This window comes from Vulpes lagopus, chromosome 7 (genome assembly GCF_018345385.1).
Source record: "Vulpes lagopus strain Blue_001 chromosome 7, ASM1834538v1, whole genome shotgun sequence".
Lineage (NCBI taxonomy): Eukaryota > Metazoa > Chordata > Mammalia > Carnivora > Canidae > Vulpes > Vulpes lagopus.
In genome coordinates, this window is record NC_054830.1 from 122,653,852 (window position 1) to 122,675,854 (window position 22,003).

General features: G+C 37.1%; 1 protein-coding gene across 1 annotated transcript in view; it reads right to left on the reverse strand.

Annotated features, from left to right (window-relative positions):
- Positions 1 to 22,003, reverse strand: part of HSD17B4 (hydroxysteroid 17-beta dehydrogenase 4) — a 93,661-nt gene that overhangs the window by 35,602 nt on the left and 36,056 nt on the right. The window contains exons 9-17 of the mRNA XM_041761292.1: positions 21,123 to 21,214; positions 17,948 to 17,972; positions 16,124 to 16,252; positions 14,081 to 14,184; positions 12,390 to 12,626; positions 8,881 to 8,932; positions 6,297 to 6,368; positions 4,283 to 4,386; positions 2,544 to 2,609 (exon numbers count right to left, since the gene is read on the reverse strand). Of these exons, the coding sequence (XP_041617226.1) occupies positions 2,544 to 2,609; positions 4,283 to 4,386; positions 6,297 to 6,368; positions 8,881 to 8,932; positions 12,390 to 12,626; positions 14,081 to 14,184; positions 16,124 to 16,252; positions 17,948 to 17,972; positions 21,123 to 21,214 (881 nt within the window). The remainder of the gene's footprint in view (positions 1 to 2,543; positions 2,610 to 4,282; positions 4,387 to 6,296; positions 6,369 to 8,880; positions 8,933 to 12,389; positions 12,627 to 14,080; positions 14,185 to 16,123; positions 16,253 to 17,947; positions 17,973 to 21,122; positions 21,215 to 22,003) is intronic.

The following is a 22,003-nucleotide window of genomic DNA, read 5'->3' on the forward strand; positions in this document are numbered from 1 at the left end:
AAAAATATTTTAATGGATGGTATAAACAATATACCCAAGACTAACATTACTTAATAATGACAGTAGCTAAAATCCTAACTGTTAGACTAAGTGGTATAAAATATGTATCTGGGGAAACTACAAATTCTCCCTAACTGTAAAGCCTGATATCTAGTATCTACTGATTCTTCATTCTTTCTAGATTACTAAGGATGAATGTTCTATTTGTTAATTATGAAAAACTAGGACACCTGTAATGTCATACCAGTTTGAACATGAAGAAATTCTCCTGAAGACGTGATAAAGATTGTCCCAGAAGCAATACTGGTAGAGCTAAAAATATGGTTGCCAGGTTCTTTAGTAACTGAAGTTACCAGTTTAAAGAGCTAGCATGTAGTTTATGCTATAATGGCATAGTTTTTTCCTTACTTCTACTGCTCCTTCAGCATCTGCCTATCCACAGCCATCTCCCACTACTCTCTCATGTGGCTGCTCCAATTCTCATTCCCCGTATACCATCATGCTCTCCTCCTCTCTTACAGTTAGCTACCATTACCTCTTCTTCCCTCCCCAGCCAATCTGTAAGCCCTACATCTCTGGTAAAGAGAGAATATCTACACACCATTTTAGCTTAGAGGAGGGCCACCTTTCCTACCAAAGCCTTCTGAACATCATTCTCTAATGAGTATCCCTTCTCTGAATGTCTACAGCACTTACATAACAATTCAAAACCTGTGTTTAATCATTCATTGCTTGAACAGGTACCCTAGTTATGCCCACATTTACATCTTGAGTATCCAAGTGTCCTTCCAGCTCCTTGACCACAGATTACATTTTTTCCACTTGATCTTTAACTCCTATAGCACAGATTGAGTTTAAAACAGACCATAAATCCCCCTGAAGTTTATGCAAAGTTTTATGAAAAATGGTTTTTGAAGAAAGAGATGACTTTCATCATATTCTCAAATGACCATGAGACAAAATGTTCTGTCAAATGATGGGTGCCCATTATTTATACAAAAAATGGTTGTTAACGTAAAAACTACTCTTTGTCACACATAAGAAGAGTCAACTCTGCTGAAAACTAATGAAAAGTTCTACTTCTCTGAAAAAGAACCAAAGGGGGAAAAAAAAAAAAAATCTCTTGACTTACTGTGTGTAGAAATTCAAGCCCTGGAAACTATTCAGTTTTTCTTATCTACAGCAGATACCTTTTATTATTTCAGTAACCCAAAAATAATAAAGGAGCACTGCTGGGTTTTCTGAACTATGAAATCATGAAGCCTTATCTGTTCTTTTAGTGCCTTAATAAAATTAATTTCAATACAAAGCTTTAATTAAACATAAATATGGGTGCATTCTTAAGACACTGATAAGAAACAGGGATGGAAAAAAACATTACAAGGCAAAAACTAACCTCAGGGAAAGTGTTCTTTCTGTTACCTGATACCATAGTACATTCTAAGATGTAACAATCTTAATTCTTTCTGCCTCATGAAATTACGTTTCTATTTGCCAGAAAACATAAATCTTGCAGAAGTTCTCATACCAAGTATATCAAAATTAACATCAAAAACTACATAAACTGGGGCACCTGGGTGGCTCAGTGGTTGAGCATCTGCCTTTGGCTCGGGTCGTGATCCTGGGGTCCTGGGATCGAGTCCCACATCGGGCTCCCCACAGGGAGTTTGCTTCTCCCTCTGCCTATGTCTCTGCCTCTCTGTCTCTCATGAATAAATAAATAAAACCTTTAAAAAATAAAAAAAATAAACTGAGTAAACTTACAAATAATTTGCTGTCATTACAGATGCTCTCTCACAGAGCCCCTTCAGAGCTTTATGGATTCTGTTCTGTGTTTGTGTCATTAGACCTCTGGCCACTGCAGGGAAGAATCTTTGGGGGGACTCACACCAACAAAAGTGGCCTTTCTCATCTTTACGGCTATCTTTTGTTTTCGGGTTTTTTTTTCTATTTTTTGTTTCTTAAATAAACTTTCCCATGCTCACAGAATCTTGTTAACTGATAAGGCATTTTATCTTCTCCATTAGAAAACAAATTATTTATGCCAAACAAAAGAGATTAAACCACCTAACCTTCCTAAGAGGCTTTATTTTGCCTGTCCACTAAAACTGGCCTAAAATAATCTGCTTTCAAGGAATGTAGCTCAATTTTCTTTCTTGAAAGAAAAAGAGTGATGAAAATTTTCCTTTCAATTCTTTTTATCCTGCTCACTTTTTATCACTGCTTTAATGAAATTCTTCACTACTAAGCTAGGCAGTCTCTCTAAGCACTTGCCAATTTGCCAACAAAGCATGATGCTTCCTAAACTAACAAATGAAAAGCTATTCTATATTAACTTTTGATATATGGTAGAGAAAAAAAAATCTGATGAGCAAAAATTTAGAAAGACTGGATTCCAACTATGGAAATATGCCGTTATTTTTATGATACTGAAGGACACAGCCACTACTTTCAGACTCACAAAATTATATGATATCAGAGTTATACATTTAAGAGTCACCACCAGTCAGGTGGCTTATTCCTTTTTGAAAACACAATCTTACCTGATTGAGTGAGGTGGTATCTGTAAGAACAGCATCAGGAGGCCTATTAGGCACAGCTACAGTTGCCTAAAATCAAAAAAAAATCCTATGTTAAGTACTAACAAAGTAATAGTTACTTCTTTTTATTCAAACTGGTATTTGATGAACAACCATGTTTCAATATAATAAAATCTGCAAGTTAGATAAAGAGCTTTCAAAAATATTTCCTGTCCAAGAGATAACATTTAAAATTTCCTAACTGCTAGCATCATCTGTGTTGTGATTTCCCAGAAATGACTCTGTAGTGAAAGGAATTATACAATCAGATCCGTTCTCTCAGCCACAAAGGAGAAAGAAGAAAAGACTATTCCCAGGGCAAAAGGTGATAATAACCATAAGAATTAGACAAACAATTCACACCTAAATTGATTTCATCTTTAAAGGTACTTTACTCAGGGTGTGGGTCTCTCTGCATCAATATCCTATTTGGAGTTGGCTTAGATACCGAGATGTGTGGATTAATGTTGTTCATCAAAACCATCATCCCATCATTTTGCCTGTTTCCTTCTCTCTCTGCTCTCTTACTCATACTCCCATTAGTTACACGCATGCTGCTATACATGCGGTATCCCACATTTCTCTGAGCCTCTTGGTCCTTTTTCTTCTCTTCATCTTTTTTCTGTCCTTGAGACTGATATAGGTACGCAGGTAGGGATAGATAGACAGATGGTCAGACAGACGGATCATCAAACTTTTCAATTCTTTCTTCTGACAGCTCAAATCTACTCCTGTGCGCTCTAGAAAATGCTTCCTTTCCCTCATTGTACTTTCAGCTTCAAAACTTCTGTTTGATTCTGCTAGATAATTTCTCTTCACTGATTTTCCCTGAGGAGTCACTGCCATCACGCTTGACCTTCTTGAGCATGTTCTCCTTTAGTTCTCTGAAGATTTTGAATCTTCATCTGTAAAGTCCTCTCAAAAGCAGTTTCTATTGCCCATTTTGTTCTGGTCTTATTTTTCTGTCTCTGGGTCATGTGCTCCTGTTTCTTGCATGTCTTGTAATTTTTTTCTTGATGACTGGGCATCTTAGATAACCTTTTACAGCTACTCTGGACACTGACCTCCTTTCCCCTTGGCAGGCCTGTAGTTACTATTAGCTTGTTTATTTATGGTGCCTTGCCTAGACTATTTTAGCTAACTCTACTTCCACCACCATGAGCAGACTCTGTGCTGCTCCTCAGAGGTGTGGCCTTGGGCAAGGGCATAATCACCCTGCAAGGGACATTAATTTCAAGAGGGCTCTCCGTGACTCTCTCTCCCTGATCTCTCTGTCCAACTGTCTGTCTCCTCTGGTATCAGACCCAACTCTTAGGCTCCACTCATTGCCAGAAGATTGCTCTAGATATTCAATAAGGCCATGGGGTAACATTTTATACAAGGATCAACTGCATGTGTTGGGATTTTCTAAAGACTTCTGGGTGCTACAAGATTTGGATAAGAAAGTTAAAATGTTCCCACAATTATTTCAGATACATTATATTTATAGAAGCCAGACTTATCTACATAACATGTGTCATCTATCAAAATATACACGTGTAAACAGCACTTCCAATTCAAGGAACATACTCTGATTCAAAGAAGTGTAAATTACTGAGGATCTACTCTAGGAAATTACACATAGGGTAATATGTAGTTTGTACATATAGTAATATGTGTATTCAGAATGTATATTCAAAATATAGATAAGGAAACTTATCTACCTTGACTTTGTCTGATGTCCGTTTTCCACCAGTACCTCCAGAGCCAACAAGGAAAAGAGAGAACTGATTATAACATATAAGTTCCTCCTCAAAATAAGAATAGACTGAAAAGCAAATGAAAGAAAAAGAAAGGAAGTTATTATCAAAAGACATGACTAGTTAACCATTACATGATCAGCAATTCCTTTGAAAGTTTCGAAAATAAAATCCAGTTACTAAAAGGTACAGTAATTTCAAGATGCCCAAGTTTGGTTTACAAAACATTCTCTTAATTCATTCACTACTAGCCTCTGGAAAGCAGAGTGAAGAGAATCTTCACAAATCTCTTCTTCATTATGAAACAGCAGTTTCTCTCATCTCTTTTTAAACCTCCCAAACTCCCTACCGTATATCAATTCTTTCCACCTCAAACATTTCAAAAACTCCCAGTAGGAAATGCAAATATCCACTCTCTCAAAGTTTCAAACATTCTGCCAAAGGACTCAAAAACAGCCTAGAATACAGAGAAGAAATAAGTGAGAACGAAGGTATAAGCCTCAGGAGGGTAGAATCATAGGCATTTTGCTCACCATCATATTCCTGATGATCAGAATAGTTCCTAGGACTGAAAAGGCACCTAACAAATATTAAATTAATGAGTAAATTAATGAATAAATGACATGAGTGAGCAAGTAAGTAAACAAGTAATTAATGAATGTAGGACAAATGTCCCTCTTTCCACTAATTGCGCAGTGAGAGTCTGATTATTATCTTGTATCTCCAGTTCTAGAAAACTAGAAATAGGACTCTGAACTGCAGACTAAGGAAAAATCTAATTATAGCAAAAAATAAGGAAGGTTATGGCAGTATGTATTTAAAGTAAGATTTTTATCTTTATTACACAGGAAATTGGGTATCTGATTTCATTTACCCTTTGTCCACAAATTCTAATACACTATTAGCCATAACCAAGCTGTAGTTAAATCAGTGCAGTAGGTCACGAGAAAAAAGTAAACATGAAAGCTAAGGTCACAGCAGGACATTTGTTTTGTGGCATGTTACATATGTGGTAGCAAGGGGAGAAGAGTAAAAGAAAAATTAGAAGAGTTGTAGCCAAATGGTGGCCAACTTCTGGCATGATAAGAAAACACAAAAATCTACAACAGAAAAGGGAGAAGGAAGAAGAACACAAGAGAACACAAGAGAGAGAACAGACCTACTATGAAACTCTCTGAGCTAATGCAAACAATGTAACAGGATATTTAAGAGCATCAAAAATGTTTTCAGCATACGATTTAGTAAAAACAAGACAAGCTCCTCAACAACATTTACAGTAAAACCTTCAATCTACCTAGTTAGAACAAAACTGATGAAACCTATATTCCAACTGCCAGACAATATTAAACTTTCCACCGTAATTTATTTCCAAATTTTTTAACAATAAAGGTCTATTTCTTTTCTTAAGTTTTAGAATAAATGAATTTTAAGCAATGTATCTTTAGCTGATGTTTAATTACTAGCATTTCAATGTTTATTAAATTACTATCACCTTTTTTCTCCCCACTGAACCTATAATATGGCTACAGTGTTTAAACCACATGAGTTCAGCAGGCCTGAATGTGCAACATTTAGGAATTTAACTAGCATTTATGAAAATGACTCGGGTCAAATATGTTCCAAGTTCCAAATAACAAAGACAAGAATATTTCCAATAGAGACTAATTATCAACTTATGGCTGTCAATGGGTTCCTTCTCGCCAAGTCCATATGCCAACGAGCTGAGTTAGCCACCAATGCTCTATATACCAGCCTGCTGTCTGAAACGCCCCACTCTTCCCACCCCTACCCCAACCCACTTTCTCCCCATCCTCGCTTCTTTTCTAAGAACTTATAAATTTTTAGAAGGTTTATCTTGCTTTCTCAGAAACTGGAAGGTGAACACAAACTTACTGATCAGTTTCTAGGGTGAAGCATTAGGTTACATACATGGTCTATCAATCTAACAATATTATGGGAAGAACTGGAAGTGAGTTACCATCCACAAGAATTACTGAACCGGATCCTTTATCTAGGACATCAGCAACAACTGCTTCACATCTTAAGTTTCCTAAAGGTAAAAGCAAAATAAATAAGTAAAGAGACTCTTTAAAGACCATAGAGGTATTACATTCAGATATGAGAGAATGTAACAGTTTCCATGTAAATTCAGCAAAATTAAAAAGTTATGCTTTGAAATAATTTTCAATATAATGCTGAATAATTCAACATTAAAAGGAAACAGAGTACCTGAGTCACTACATTTGAAACAACAAGTAGCAACATAATAAAATCAAACCTTTACTGTCCAGGAAATCTAGAGACCAGCATATCCCACACTAAAACATGTGCTAGGTCATGATGAAAACTAAAGTTTTGCAATTAGGTTTTTTATATTCAATCTAATGCTTATTTTTCTACCCTAATGAGGGGCCACTCAGTCTCTGACAGTACCACTGCAGTAACAAAAGAGCCACTGAGAGATATGAATGAGGACATCAGTCTCCTGATGCATGTGGCCCTATATCTCATCACCTGTAAGGTTTTAAGGGAAGATCATAAATAATAGTCATATCTTGGTTTTCTGCAGTTTAAAGAGGTTTCAAAACATAAGTATCTCAGATTTTGAATATTCATATTTACTAGAGAGTCAGCTTTAACACTACTTAAAGAAAATGCACAAAAGCTACTGAAAAAAATAATTCACAGAAAACATCACTTGAAGCTAAGGAGGTACAAGAAATTGAGAAAAATATCTTCCACACCTTCCTATTCATATCACTTTTCAGGTGTAATCATTTTTTAAAAGATTTCTTCATTTATTTTTGAGAGAGAGAGAGAAAGAATGAGCAAGGGGAGAGGTAGAGGAAGAAGGAAAGAGAGAATCTCAAACAGACTCCCCACTGAGCACAGAGCCTAATGTGGGGCTCAATCTCAGGACCCTCAGATCACGACCTGAGCTGAAATCAAGATTTGGACGCTCAACTGACTGAGCCACCCAGGTGTCCCTGTTGTAATCATTTTTGAGTATAGGCCTATATGTCTCTCTTTATATTTAAAATTTCTAAAGACAGAAATCTATTTCACACATTTCTGCTTTCCTCATAATACGAGTTCCCAAGTGAACCAATGTTAGGCTGGTTGCACATGTAACACAGAGGGATCCCCCGGTCTCTGCCACTGCCACCATCACCACCACCACACCTCACACACATGACTCATGCATGCACCCAACACCTCAGTGGTTGGGATCCATAATCCATATTTTATTTAAATAACAGGTAGGGGAGCCTGGGTGTCTCAGTCAGTTGAGCATCCAACTCGATTTCAGCTCAGGTCATGATCTCAGGGTCATGAGATTGAGCCCCATGTTGGACTCCACAAAAAGAGTAGAGCCTGCTTGGGATTTTCTCTCTCCCTCTGCCCTTACCACCCACCCCTCCAGAAATAAATAAAAATAAATTAGGTAACAGGTAATATAAGGTAGTAAGAGGCTATTTCAGTACATAGCCAGGTTAGAGAATTCATCTAAAACTGAAAACTATGCCTTGCACATGGCAGGTAGCCAGCAGATATCTGACAAAGGCAGCCATTAAAGCCATGCACTGCCTCACAGAAAACGTATGCTGTACCATTGAAATAAAGCCATTCGGCTTCAAACGAGAAGAATCACATAAAATTTTTAGAGAAATAAAAAGACCTGAGAAAACATTACAGAAGTGCAGCTACTTGCTGACCTCTACGTCATATAATGTGAAATGATAAACAAGCACTTTTTTGTATTTTACAATCTTATATGGTCAGTATTTAATCAGACTGCTGATGCTGACATTAGAACAGTGTAACAAAGCAAATTTGTCAAATTGCAGTGGAAGAACGAGAAAAGCAGCTTTACAGAACAAGATATTACTGAGAAAAACAAAATTCATTATTACAGCAGACGGGATTTTATTTACTCTAAAACAAAACAGGAAAAAGTTAATAACAAGAAATTCTGGGGGACTGCTGGGTGGCTCAGTGGTTCAGCATTTGCCTTTGGCTCAGGTCATGATCCCAGGGTCTTGGGATCAAGTCCCTCATCAGGGCTCCTCATGGGGAGCCTGCTTCTCCCTCTGCCTATGTCTCTGCCTCTCTCTGTGTGTCTCTCATGAATAAATAAATAAAATCTTAAGAACAAACAAGAAATTCTCTATGTTTTAATGCAATTTGCTTTATGAAAATCACTACCAACATAAATACCTGAGAAAGAAACCAAAAATCATATTTATAGGAATTACATAGGATTACACACAATTACTAAGTTTAGAACACACATACATAAAAAAGACTCTTTTCAGGTGTTAATAGCATATATAACAGTGGAAATAAACTGTCAGTAACCTGAAGTAATTTATTAAATAAGACTACCAAAGGACAAAGTTTAAGGTCACCAAAACAGCTATTCCTTCACATCTACTCTAACAGCTCACAATATGATTTATTTAAGTCACTCTGCACCAACTTAACAAAATGACAAACTTTGGAAGGTTAGTTGGGAAATAAAATGAGGGTATGATTAAGAAATCAGTGCATCAAGAACTCACCTGCTCTGGGAAGTGGTTTATATAACTCCAAGTATTGCTCCCCATGGAGAACCTATGTGAGAGTCAACAAAATTCTATTAGCAGACTTTCCTGTTTCACAGGTTCTGCTATGGTTATCACTAATCACAAGTGATATTTCACTGCCCACATGCTCCCATCACTACTTCACCCAAGTTATCGGTCTCAGTTTGGCTTCTGCTTCTTAACCATAGGATTCAAAAATAATCAGTTCCCTGAAGACTATCAGACTTTTTGGAGCAGAAAAGATAGCTTTGTGTTCTTTCTTGACACGCATAAATCTTTGTTGACCGATAATTGTGGATTGTTTGCCAATGCAAACACTAAACTAAGCTATTTTTTCAGTGCTTATCACTGTGTTTGGAACATACTGGGTATTTAATGAATGTCTATAGAATAAAAATGAGTAACTTAGCCAGTCCTAGTAATGTAATTTCAAATCACACATACCACATACAAACAACTCAACTAAAACAAAAAAGTAGGGATGCCTGGGAGGCTCAGATCATTAAGTATCTGCCTTTGGCTAAGGTCATGATCTCAGGGTCCTGGGATCAAGCCCCACATCAGGCTCTATGCTCAGCAGGAAGGCTGCTTCTCCCTCTGCTCTTCCCCGCTGCTCATGCTCTCTGTCTCAAATGAATAAATAAAATCTTTTTTTTTTTTTTGAATAAATAAAATCTTAAAGAAAAAAGTAAAAAATAAAAAAATAAAACACAAAAGTAAAACTTACAACTATATTCAAAGTAAAAGAATTAACACTGTCAATATTTCCCTAGTGTAAGATCTTATATATTATCTGAATCTATAGATATAGACATAAATCCATGTGTATCTATAAGATATATCTTATAAATTATCTATTAATAGATACCAAGAATATTGTGTTAACTTGATGGCCACTTAACCTCAATGTATGGAAGCAAGAAGATACCAATATAAGTAGGAAAACAATAGGACAGGAAAAATAAAACCTGACCCATGTATTCAAACGAGCACTCCTGCACTGACATGGGACAGCTTTAATTTCCAATCTTCCTAAGAACCCAGAAGGGAAACCATGAGACAAATGCAGGATAGCCCACTCTATCAGATGGCCTGGAAACCTGAAGCTGGCAAGACAGGAATTTCAGCTCAAAATGGCATCATTCCCCACCACGATTTTGAACACTGTTTGTGGTTTTTCTAACTCCTTCCAACTCTGAAGGAGTACTCTGCAGAATTTTGAAACATTTGCTTTGTTTACACTTCAATTATCCAAATGGAACTGGAGGCAGCAAATACCAATGGACAGGGACTAAACCAACCAGTGACCTGATCCGTATCTCATCTCCCTCTCAACTTCATCAGACGCTCAAATAAAATCAGATCTTGGGATGCCTAGGTGGCTCAGTGGTTGAGCATCTACCTTCAGCTCAGGGCATGATCCCAGAACTCCGGGATCTAGTCCAACAGACTCTCTGCCGGGGACCTGCTTCTCCCTCTGCCTATGTCTCTGCTTTTCTCTGTGTCTCTCATGAATAAATAAATAAAATATTTAAAAAATAAATAAATACTAAAATAAAATAAAATCAGTTATCACAGATTCAGAGCAGCAATAAGCTAATCCATCCTCTAGTACATGGGTCTCCTAATCATCAATGTCAGAGAACTGGCTCACAGCTCTATGATTCAAGAGTTATCCCTGGACTCATTACCTGAACCTTGCTCAGAGAAATGAAATCTACCCTACCTTAAAAGCTTTCTCACAGTTGTTCAGCTTCTTCCCTCCTGAAAGTTTGTTCACTTTGCTTCCCAAATACCACATCATCCTGATATTCCTCAGAGCTTATTCCTCAGCAGCCATTCCTTCTTAGTCTCTCTTGCTAATTCTTTCTCGGGTCTTCACCCTCTTAACACTTGCAGGGTCCTTAAGCTCAGACTCTTCTCTATGTACACTCATACATTATGTGATTTCATCTAGTCTTGTGTTTTTACACATCACGGAGAGTCTCAGGACCCCAGGAAGACTTCTCTCCTGAACTCAGGACTCACATACTCAACTGCCCATTTTATACCTCCACTTGAATGAGTAATAGAATCTCAAGTGTGTCCAAATCAACTCCTGATCAACCCCACCTTAGTAATCATATATATCTATCTTATCATACACAGTATGTTATATTAACTATTATACATATTAAATATATTATATATATGGTAAATAACGTATAGAGACAGATATGTGTCGCGCGCGCTGGGGGCGACAACCGTCCAGGGATGAGGGTAAGGGAATGAGGAAAAGAAAAGAGACATAAACTGAGTGGGAGCAGGAGGGACATATGGCCGGATTCAGCCACAATGCCAACTTTATTTGTATTATTCACTCTTTTATAAAGCAGGGTTAACAAGCAGGATATTTTAAGCTTAGTTCTCCAGACATGTCCTTTCACAGTAGACAGCAACAGTATGCGCCCTTGAATAGATAGCAATAGTATGTGTCCTTGAGCCACAAGCCTTCAACAACAAGGGTGAGACAGGTGGGCAGCGGTTGGAAGAGTCAACAGAGAGCCTTTGCTCGATCCATTAACCCCTTCCTGGCACGCGGCTCAGGTGGGCTGCAATCGGAAGAGTCAACCGAGAGCCCTTTTGCTCAATCCATTAACCCCTTCCTGGCACGCGGCTCCCAACAGATATGCACATCTATCATCCCAGTTACAAAAACTTTCATCCTCGACTTCTCTTTCCTTTCCTCACAGCCAGCCTTTTGCTTAACTTACAGAAGAGACTCCTAACAAGTTTCTCTGCTTCTGCTTGGCTCCCAGATAATCTCTTCTCTATGCAATAGCAAAAATGAACCTGTGGGCAAACACAGGCAGGTCCTATCACTCCTTAGTACAGAGCACTACAAATTGCTCCCCCAGGCTAATCAGAGTATAAGCTGCAATCCTTATAATGACTACAAGGCCCTCTTTCCTCACCACTCCCCTCTGGTTCATCCTACAGCTACACTGGTCCCCATACTGTTCCCCAAACAAGCCAACCACGCACCTGGCCCCGGGGCCTTTTGCAATTGTTCTCTCTGCCTCAAATACTCTTCCCAGATAATTACCTGGCCCAGTATCATCAGGTAAGAATTATCACGCCCATTTTATAGTTAAGGAAACTGAAGCTTAGTGCAGTTCTTTACTGTTGGTCAAACAGCAAGTAAATGGCAGGGAGAGAATTAAGAACACTATGCCGGGATTATGGGACTGGATCTAATTGCTGTCTTCTTTTTTTTTTTTTGCTTGCCGCCTTCAACTCTCTTCTATTTTTAAAAAGAAAAATCAAAAGATATGCTAAATCTTTACTCCTGAATCAACTGCTACAATGTTATTAATACATGAATATGTGCACACACATGCACCTGCACACACATGCACCCGCACACACCCACACCATGTGATAAGTATGTCAATACTATTTAAAGAAACCAAAAGAAGCAAATAAAGCTTCCTTATTATACATACCTTTGCCAAGTTGACTGAAAACCCAGGAATCTCTGATAGTCCTCCACCTATTACAAATTTCTGAGCTATTATAACTCCAAAGGTAGGCAAACAGGAGAAATCAGTGCTTCCTTCATATATAAATTTCATATCTTTGGGTTCCTTGACCGATGCCCCCACGCCTAGGGCATACATAATAGTTTCCAGTTCCGTGTAAGCAGAAGAAAATGGAGGAAATTTATGACCAATGGCTCCAGCCTATGAGAGAAGTGTAGAAAATTATTTTTTCACTGATATTTTTGTTCAATACTTAACATTTTAACTTTTCCAAAACTATTAACTGCTTACAGACCTATTTGGCTTTTGAAGAGATGTGAAGAGAATGTTATGTTGGTGAAATTCATGGAGTTTCATTATATTTTATTTTAATAGAAAACAATCAGAAAATGTGTGGAAAAGGACTTCATTTACAGGTAAGTACATTTTTATTGTTTGCTTCTTACTAACAGTATGTCTCATTTTCAAATTTCCCATATCCGATGGTGAGAAGCCCTATTAGCTCAGCACCTATTAGCAACTCAAAAATACAAAATAATAATAATAATAATAATAATGAATATATCATAAATAGGGATAGTGAATTGCCCTGTAAGAGCTAATGTATAAAATTCACTGTAAAGAGATGAGCAGAACACTGCATAATACTTGTAAATGAGATTGCCTCATAATGGTTTTAGTTAAATTGAGATTTTACTTTAAGTGCCTCACTAGGAATGCCCCTTATCTAATTGATACCATTACTTTTCTACTTAAGTGATATGTCTAGGTAATGTGTGAAGTATACATTAAGTTAAAAAAGAATAATGTCCAGTTATCAATCATATTCATTCTGAAATGGGCTGAGAGCTAAGAATGGTTTTTATATTATTAAAGAGTTAAAAAAAAAGAAAAACAGGAAGAATATATGACAGAAATGGTATGTGGTCCATAAAGCCTAAAACATTTATTATCTGGCCCTTTCCTGAAAAAGTTTGCCAGCCCGTAAAGTAGTATCATATCTATAATCCTATCATATTCTCAGGGTTAAAATTAGATTGTTAACTTTATCACCATGTCTGCCCTGAGTCACAAAACTCCAAAATCAAATACACCAGATGATTTATTTCTTACTATTTATGCACTACCATTTTTTGCTTAAAGGCTAAAGATGGGAGACAGTAAATCAGCAAATTTCACATGAGCTATAACCACGTCCTATTAGAATTTCTGACACAATGGGAGGCTCCTAATTTGTAGCCATGTTGAAATAGTTCCAAAATAAAATCTATCGATGCTTTCTCTGAAAAGAAAAAAAAATGACTCCAAAGAGGCACTTCAATAGATATCCTTTCCTAAAAAGTTAGAAAAATAGTAACTAAAGTCGGTTTATCAACAATACGACCAAAAAAGTGGGCGTGGGGAGAGACATTTGTCTAATTTTACTAAAGATGTAAAAGTCACACAAGGCTACATTTCAGCCTTATGTTCATTCAAATTCTATGAATACTTAGTACAGATTTTAATAAAAGTTTTGTAGTCACTTATCTTTCCTATTTAACAATAAATTAGTAGCTTGGAAAATAATGTTTTCTGTATGAAAGAAAAAAAAAGAGAAAGAGAGAAAGAAAAGAGAGACTCTTTGGAGAAAGTACAGGCTTTTCTCCTCTACTTACAAATTCTGATGTAGCTGTTGATGCTGCATGACTCGTATGATTTGTTGAAACTCCTCCATCCGAATCTATTGTATTTACAACTCCAATTAAACTGGCAACTGATTCTAAAAAATAATAACAACAATAATGCTTTTGTTAAAGATGTGACTAAGAAAGGCAACAATGTACGAGATAATCGCTGCTATGACATTCAGCAAGCCAGCCACAGAACTGGTCCTCATGAACTGGATATATGAGGCTGGGCTATTACAGGAAAAAACTGTCAAAGACGTTGAAATAGACCAAGGATAACTGGGTGTTTTCAATGGAGAACAAGACACTATCCAGCATTCTCTTCTTGGGTTATGATTCTAAGGAGACTCTGAGCTTTGCCATGACTGATCGCTTTTACAACTCCACTGAGTGGGACCTTTGTCCCGAGACATGCCATTTTAGGAAAACCTAATTTCCCTTCTCTCCCCACCACCCTCCCCCTCCAGGATAGAACAATGCCACAATTACCTCTGAACTCCCTCCTATCTCAAATGATAGCTCTGAAGATAGTACACAAAGTTCTTCCAGAGAAAACCATCATTATGACCAGAGATTACAGAGAGGGTTCAGAAGCTGCTGTTCTGGGGTCAAAAAGGTTAATAAAGGAGATTCATGGGGCATCCACATATGCCATAAGATTCTAGAGACTCGGGGACCTTTCTAGCAAACCTTGGCACTATGGGCCTCCTTCCAAACTTGGACCAAAACTATAAGCAAACCAAAGAGTGAGATGTGATCAGGAGAGCTGCCACTTCTGGTGACACTAGTGGAGAATCTCCTTGCCACTGAGTCCTTTCCTCACTGCCCCACTCAGACTTCTGTCAAAAGGAGGCTTTAAATTGAAAGTCGTCTTGCTACAGGCAGAAAAGGACCACACCCTGACACAGACAGCCTGAGTTAACTCGGCTCAGACACTGTGAGGTGGGCCGCTCACTACGTTTGTCTGGGACTTAATCTGTCATCCGTAAGATGAGAATAGTTGTACAGAAAATGTGAGATTTTTCTCCTAACTGTACTTCAGATACTTAGAAGTATTTTTTTTTTCATTTATAATTATGTGATTCATTTAGTTAGCTTTTTCTTGATAATACTTGTAAGGCAATGAAGTGAAACTTTGACATCAGAGCAAAGTTTTTAATATATTTCTTCCTTTTTCCTTTCATTCATTTTCATCGATGGGTAACTGTTATTCACAGGCTAAATTTATCACAAGCATCAAAATATGGATATAGCCAATGCTACCTACCATCAATGACCTAACAATCGTGATACCATCTAATTGAGAAAAAAGACAATGAAAATTTCAGTGAGTGTACCAGCAGGTAGGAAAATGTCATTAAGGAGGGAAAAAACCCAGATTAGTCAGTTTTTAAGATATATATTCTCTTACCAAACACTGAATATAAAATTACTAAAAGGAAAAAAAGATTTGTCTGTAAAATAACCCTGAATCACACTATCTTTCCCAGATAAGTCCTTTAAATTTCATATATGATATGCATATGTGAGTTACACTAGAAAAAATAATGTGATTTTTACTGGTTGTCTATTTCTGTGGCAGATCATAAACGACTCAATAACTCAAGGTAACAAGCATTTACTGACTCCTTTCTGAGTTCAGTACCAAGCAAGCACCAAATACAAAAGCAGCACAACCAAGACACAATCTCTGCCTCCAAAGGAAGCAGTGAAGAATCACATACTTCTGAAACAAAAGCAGCTTTGATGAGATTGCCAAGTAGTCAGAGTTGAGCTAAGAGAGAGATCAGTATAATCTGAAATATCTGAGGGTGGATTCCCCACCTGGACGTCCACCAAAAATGTAGAATTACCAAAAAAAAAAAGGAAAAACTGAAGGTGGCTCGACATACATATCTTAAATTTGAAGAGTTCTAACAGCTACCAGAGAAGAAAATGGGCTCTAGTTAAAACAAGATAATTCTGTAAGAGAGGAGTATGTTCTGCTGTCTCTGGTTCCCCAGCCAGGAGTGAATGGACTCAGGACTCTACCTTGAATACTCTGTGGCTTGGTGGCATTGTCAAAGTCACAGATCTTCTTCCAGTTGGCCTTCACTGCCTCAGGAGTCACTGGCTGATTCTGCTGCCTCACAATGGCCCCAAGGGTCCGCTCCCAGCGTACTGGTCACAGAAACAAAACAAAGAAAAGGAGTACAGATTTTTAAGAGAAACACAGAAAGTCAAATTGACCTGCGCCCCTTGAATTTTTTTTAACCTTAAGAGAAAGGGAACTTGGGGCAAAAAACAGATCCTCACAGCAAAAGGGTTTTGCTACAAGCCTTTAAATGGGTTTTTCTTCAAATAACAAACCCATTGGAATAATGTGAATTTAAAAATATATATATTTAAAGCAGAAGGGAAAAACTTCTCCTCTGACTACCCCAGACAGTACCAAAGGTAGAATGTAACACTGAATCATAAAAATTTAAACTCTATAGATTCACACAAAAAGACTGACTTCACGACCACAGATCACGTGGATAATATACTTCAAGGTAACAGAATAGAATTTTGTTAAACAGCAAAGTGAGGACACGTGGTGATAATAGGTCAAAGGCTCCAGATACCCAAATTAATATATCACATGGCCCCAAATAATTCCCCTTCCCCTCCCTTTGCTCTTGGTTCCTTTTCCACAGGAAGCCAACTAGACTAGGGCATATGCACCAAAATCATTACTGTTGTGTAAGTTCTCTGAGGAGAAAATTTTAATACTGTTTTCTTTTCAAAAAGCCCAAGGAATACAATAACCATAGTAACCTTATTTAATTAAACATAATGGTCAGACTTTGACAATATTAAATTGAAGATCCACTTCAAGGAATGACAGGAAAGCCTGCTCCTAGAGCTTTCCTATCGACAGAGTCCCAGAAAAAGTTTTCATTCCAACAACTGATTTTCTTTCTTAAATGGATATCCTAAGACACTTCTATTGAGTAATGCTTGAGTAGTGTACATTATTTTAATGACCAAAGAGAACAGTCATTTATGATCAAAATATTGATACCCTATGTTACAACAATATTCTCCAATAATGACAACCTTTTAAACAACTCAAGTAAAAAAAAAAAAAAAAAAAAAAAAAACAACAACTCAAGTAGTTTCGATACCAACACCCAACTGAAAACTTGATTTAGGATACTGGAATTTTCACAATTTTTTTTTTAATGTCATGAAGCAAATATTCAATTTGAAGCACAAAAGATTTGACAGATGGAGAGAGGATTGAAGCCACATGAGTTTCCTACTGAACAAAAGGGGAATAATTTCCAGACATCAGTTGCAATTTCTGTCTCGGCAAGTTGTTCACTGTGATTCCTCCCTGCTACCTCCTGATGTCTCATGGTCCCAAGGAAGAAAAGAATCAAATGGGATAAATGGAAACCCCTGCCTCTGTGTCATCTGACACAGAGTTCTTCCCATCTTCTCCAAACAGCCCTCTCTCCCACTCAATTTCTCTGCAGAATGTGCAAAGCCAGAGATAGGGAGGCCAAACATCAACACCAAAACATAAGTGGAGAATAAGGGCTGCCAACAGGAAAAAGAAAAAACAAACAAACAAAACTCAGTGGTTTCTTGAAAATGCCAAAAGCCTGTAGGACAGCTTCCCTGTTTTAGAATACCTGTCAGTATAACCATGTTTGAGTGTGACCATGCATGCAGAGGCTCCAATGGTAAGGCTTTGGGCAAGATCTTTACACAGCTGATTGGATGTGTGAGGTTAAAAAAACAGAAACAAAAAAAACAAAACAAACAAACAAACAAAAAAAAAAACAGAAACAAGGTATGGCAAACCGAAAACTGAGAGAGACTTACGTTTTCCAATCCATCCTCCTCCAACCTACCAAAAAAGAGGGATAACAGTTACATCAACTAAAGTGAATCAGGAAAAGAATATTTTAAATTAGAAGATCAGGCATCTACCTTACTAAGAGTATCCAAAGGCTAGATCATAATGGATGAAAATAATACAGCTCTACAAGAGTCCACAGGCCTCCAGAACTTTGTGCTATTCGTTTTATCAGAGTAGAAACACAAAGCAGCACAAGGTAGTAGAAATGCATATGGTAAAGAAGCATGACTGACATCAAAAACTAAGGCTTCAAACTAATTCTTCTACTTATTAGTTGCATGACCCTCATCAAATTATCTGAATTCCCTAAATCCAAGGCTCCTCTCATGTAAAATAATGATACTATTTTTCATGAGATAACCATAAAGGTTAAACAATATAAAAGAGTAAAAATTGCCCAGCACAACACAGGCGTGAAATCACATCCCTCTAGAAAGACCTAGTGAATGGGCATCTGGGTGGCTTAGTCGGTTAAGTGTCAGCCTTCAGCTCATGTCATGATCCCAGGGTCCTGGGATCAAGCCCCATGTTGGACAACCTGCTCGGTGGGGAGCCAGCTTTTCCCTCTCTCTGCTCACTCACTCTCTCACTCTCTCTCTCAAATAAATAAAATCTTAAAAAAAAGAAAGACCGGGATCCCTGGGTGGCACAGCGGTTTGGCGCCTGCCTTTGGCCCAGGGCGCAATCCTGGAGACCCGGGATCGAATCCCACGTCTGGCTCCCGGTGCATGGAGCCTGCTTCTCCCTCTGCCTGTGTCTCTGCCTCTCTCTCTCTCTCTCTGTGTGCCTATCATAAATAAATAAAAATTAAAAAAAAAAGAAAGACCTAGTGAATGAAAAAATAAAAAGGAAAGAAAACTAAAAGTAGGATTTGACTTAATGAATTACATATGTCATTTTAATATAACACTTTTATGGAGAGAAGGCAAATGGCCAAATATATTAACTGCTACAAAGAAAGATCCATTTTTTCCTAGAGGTCATACATGGGAATCCCAGAAGAGAATGTCTAATATATATATATTATATATATAGTTGCCAATCTTCCAGCACAACTACAGCAGCATGCTGGAATTTACCATTAGAATTTCACACGAATAGGACAAAACTGTGTTCTCAGCACACAGAACACATCTTAGTGGCTCTAGGTCAAGGGTCTGGATATTTATCACCCTTTGGCTTGATATTAATATGCCTACAACATTTACAATAGACCTATCAGTCCTGATGCTGTCAGAGTAGATACAACAGCAGTGTTTTTGGTAATAGCCAAGAGAGAGATCACATTTTACTCTATTTTGGGAGTGAAGCAACAAGCTGTAAGCTCCTCACAGGCATTAAACACAGGAGCTCCAGCTGAGCCAAAGCATCTCTACATTACACTCTAGATAGCACTCAGAACTCTGCAAACAAAGAGGCAAAATTAATTTTCAAGATTTCAGTCAAGATATTATAGGTGTTTAATATATTTTCTGAATCATGCACACAAAATGCTCCTCAGTAAAAATGTTCATGATGTAGTAAAAGGACAACATATAAAACTTCATCTACAAAATGACATTGTTGTCCCCAGAGGTCTGGCTGTGTGCATAAAACACACATCTAAAAAAAAAAAAAAAAACACTATTCAACTAAGATGCGCATCTAATAAAAGCCTGGAAGGATACAGAAAAATACAAATAGTACCTATCTCTAGATACGGGTAATGTTGATGATTTTTATTTTCTTCTCTACACTTTGCTATATATTTCGTTTACTACAAAGGCATGTATGATTTTTGTCCACAGAATTAATAACAAACAAAATTGTAAAACATAAAAAGTTTTAAAAATTCCTTAATGATGTAAAAGATAGGGAGACCAAATTCTGAGACCTAGACAGCTTGATATTATTAAATTTGCAAAGTTCTTATAAAGTACTTTCCACCTCTAATATTCCACAATTCACATTCAGTGCTGTGATTAAGAAAGTGGAGGCACACATCTCTACATGTGCAGACTGTTTTTTATTTTAACAGCTTTTTATTCAAATGCATCAGGTTAATATAGCAGTCACTTCAAACTAAGCCAGGTTATTTTGATACCAAGAAATATTTTTGGCTTTCACAGTATTCTTCGTCAACAGGTTAATTATTACCACAGAGAATCAAAGGTTGGGGGGCGGAGATCTAAAATATAACAGTTCTAGAAAAAAAAAAAAGAAAGAGATCACACCCAAATGAGGAATCAAAGATGTATACATTGGCATAAAGAGATTTAAAAGGACTTTGTGCTGTGAAAAGTGGATCTCTTTGGATGTGTGCTTTTTATTTTTACAATAAACATTTAAAGCTCTGCAACAAGGAAAAATAGAAACATCTGTTTCTAAAGTTAAAGTAAATAATAGTTATGTCTGGATCTATCACACTGAGACTAAATTTCTGCTACAGTGATTAACAGTTCCAATTGAAAAGTGACTGTTACATACTAGATCCCATGCTAAGTGTCTGACTCTTGGTTTCAGCTCAGGTCATGATCTCTGGGTGATGGGATCGAACCCTGTGCCAGGTCCCACGCTCAGCGTGGAGTCTGCTTTAGATTCTCTCCTCTCTCTCCTTGTCCCTCCTCTCGTTTGAGTTCTCTCTCTCTCTCTCAGATGAATAAATAAATCTTTTTTAAAAATGAAAATATGATTTCTAGTTGTCACCACAAAAGCTGAAGAAATCTGATGCTCAGGAACATTAATTTGTATGATATTCCAGCAAGCCAGCAATTATCAAAACAAAAATCCAAAACCCAATCTTGCTGACTCTAAACCCTAAGTTCCATCCTTTTACTTTCACATTCAGGTTCCCAAACCAAATAAAACATTCTCCATTTGACTAAACACATCAAACCAGTCACATTTTCATTTGGTAAGAATATTAAAAATGAAGAAGTAAGGAAAAACAGAATTTATGAAGTTGCTGTTACTTCTAAAAAGGGCATTTGTCAACATTTGCTCCTTAGTTAACCATGATATTAAAAATTACACAATTGATAGCAACTCATGCAGTTCTTTGCAAGTGTGAGCAACTGGAAAATATTAATGTTTAGACCATTTTTTAATATATAATTACACAAATATTGCTTTGAGAGAAAGCAGGAAGGGGGAGATTACCTCAAACAAGCTACCATTTTCCTCACAGCTCTCGTGGCAAAGCCAAAGGACCAGGGGGGCCACGTAATCTGGCTTCAGAGCTTTCAAGAGATCTGAAATAAAGACCAAAGAAAGGTATAAATAAGAAGGTACACATATTTCATCATTGATTTTGCTTTCTGAAAATTCCTTACTTACAAATTATAGGTAACTCAGGGACTTTTTAAATAAGTAAAAACAAAATTAGATCTATATAATTAATCTAAAACTCAAAGCTTTTGGAATAACTATCAAATCCCAATTGAGACATTCCAGAAGTTCCCTCAAGCTTCTAACTTTGAAGGCAACAGATATGCCTTTCCAATAATGGTAACACACGATTCAGGGGAAGACAAGTTAGAGTTGCCCTGGCAATAACTGGTGAACAAAACTCTTTCTAATATGAAGAACTGAAGTGTCATTCATTCCCAAAACTATTTTGCTGTTTACCAGCAGTAGCAAAGACAAATCCTCTCTAAAGAAAACACTACCATTTCATAATGCAGAATCAACATAGATTAAGATTATTAAAAATCACCAAGAATAAATGAAGGAAAACCACGAGTGGAAATCAAAAGAAACAAACAGATTTAAACTACAGTGAGACAGAGATATTGGCATTTAAAATATAACACATATGAAAGCTAATTACACATTCAAAAAATAAAGAATATAATCACAATGCTAAGCAAACCACAAAGAAACTGTCAAGAGTAAATAGGGAGAACATATCTGAAAGTGGGGGAAAGGAAGACCTACTGAAAGGAAAAAAAAAATTAAACGTTACACAGCAATAAATCAGACACACATAAAGAGTGAATTAATGAAATGAAAGACACAGTTGATGAAATATTCAAAACAAT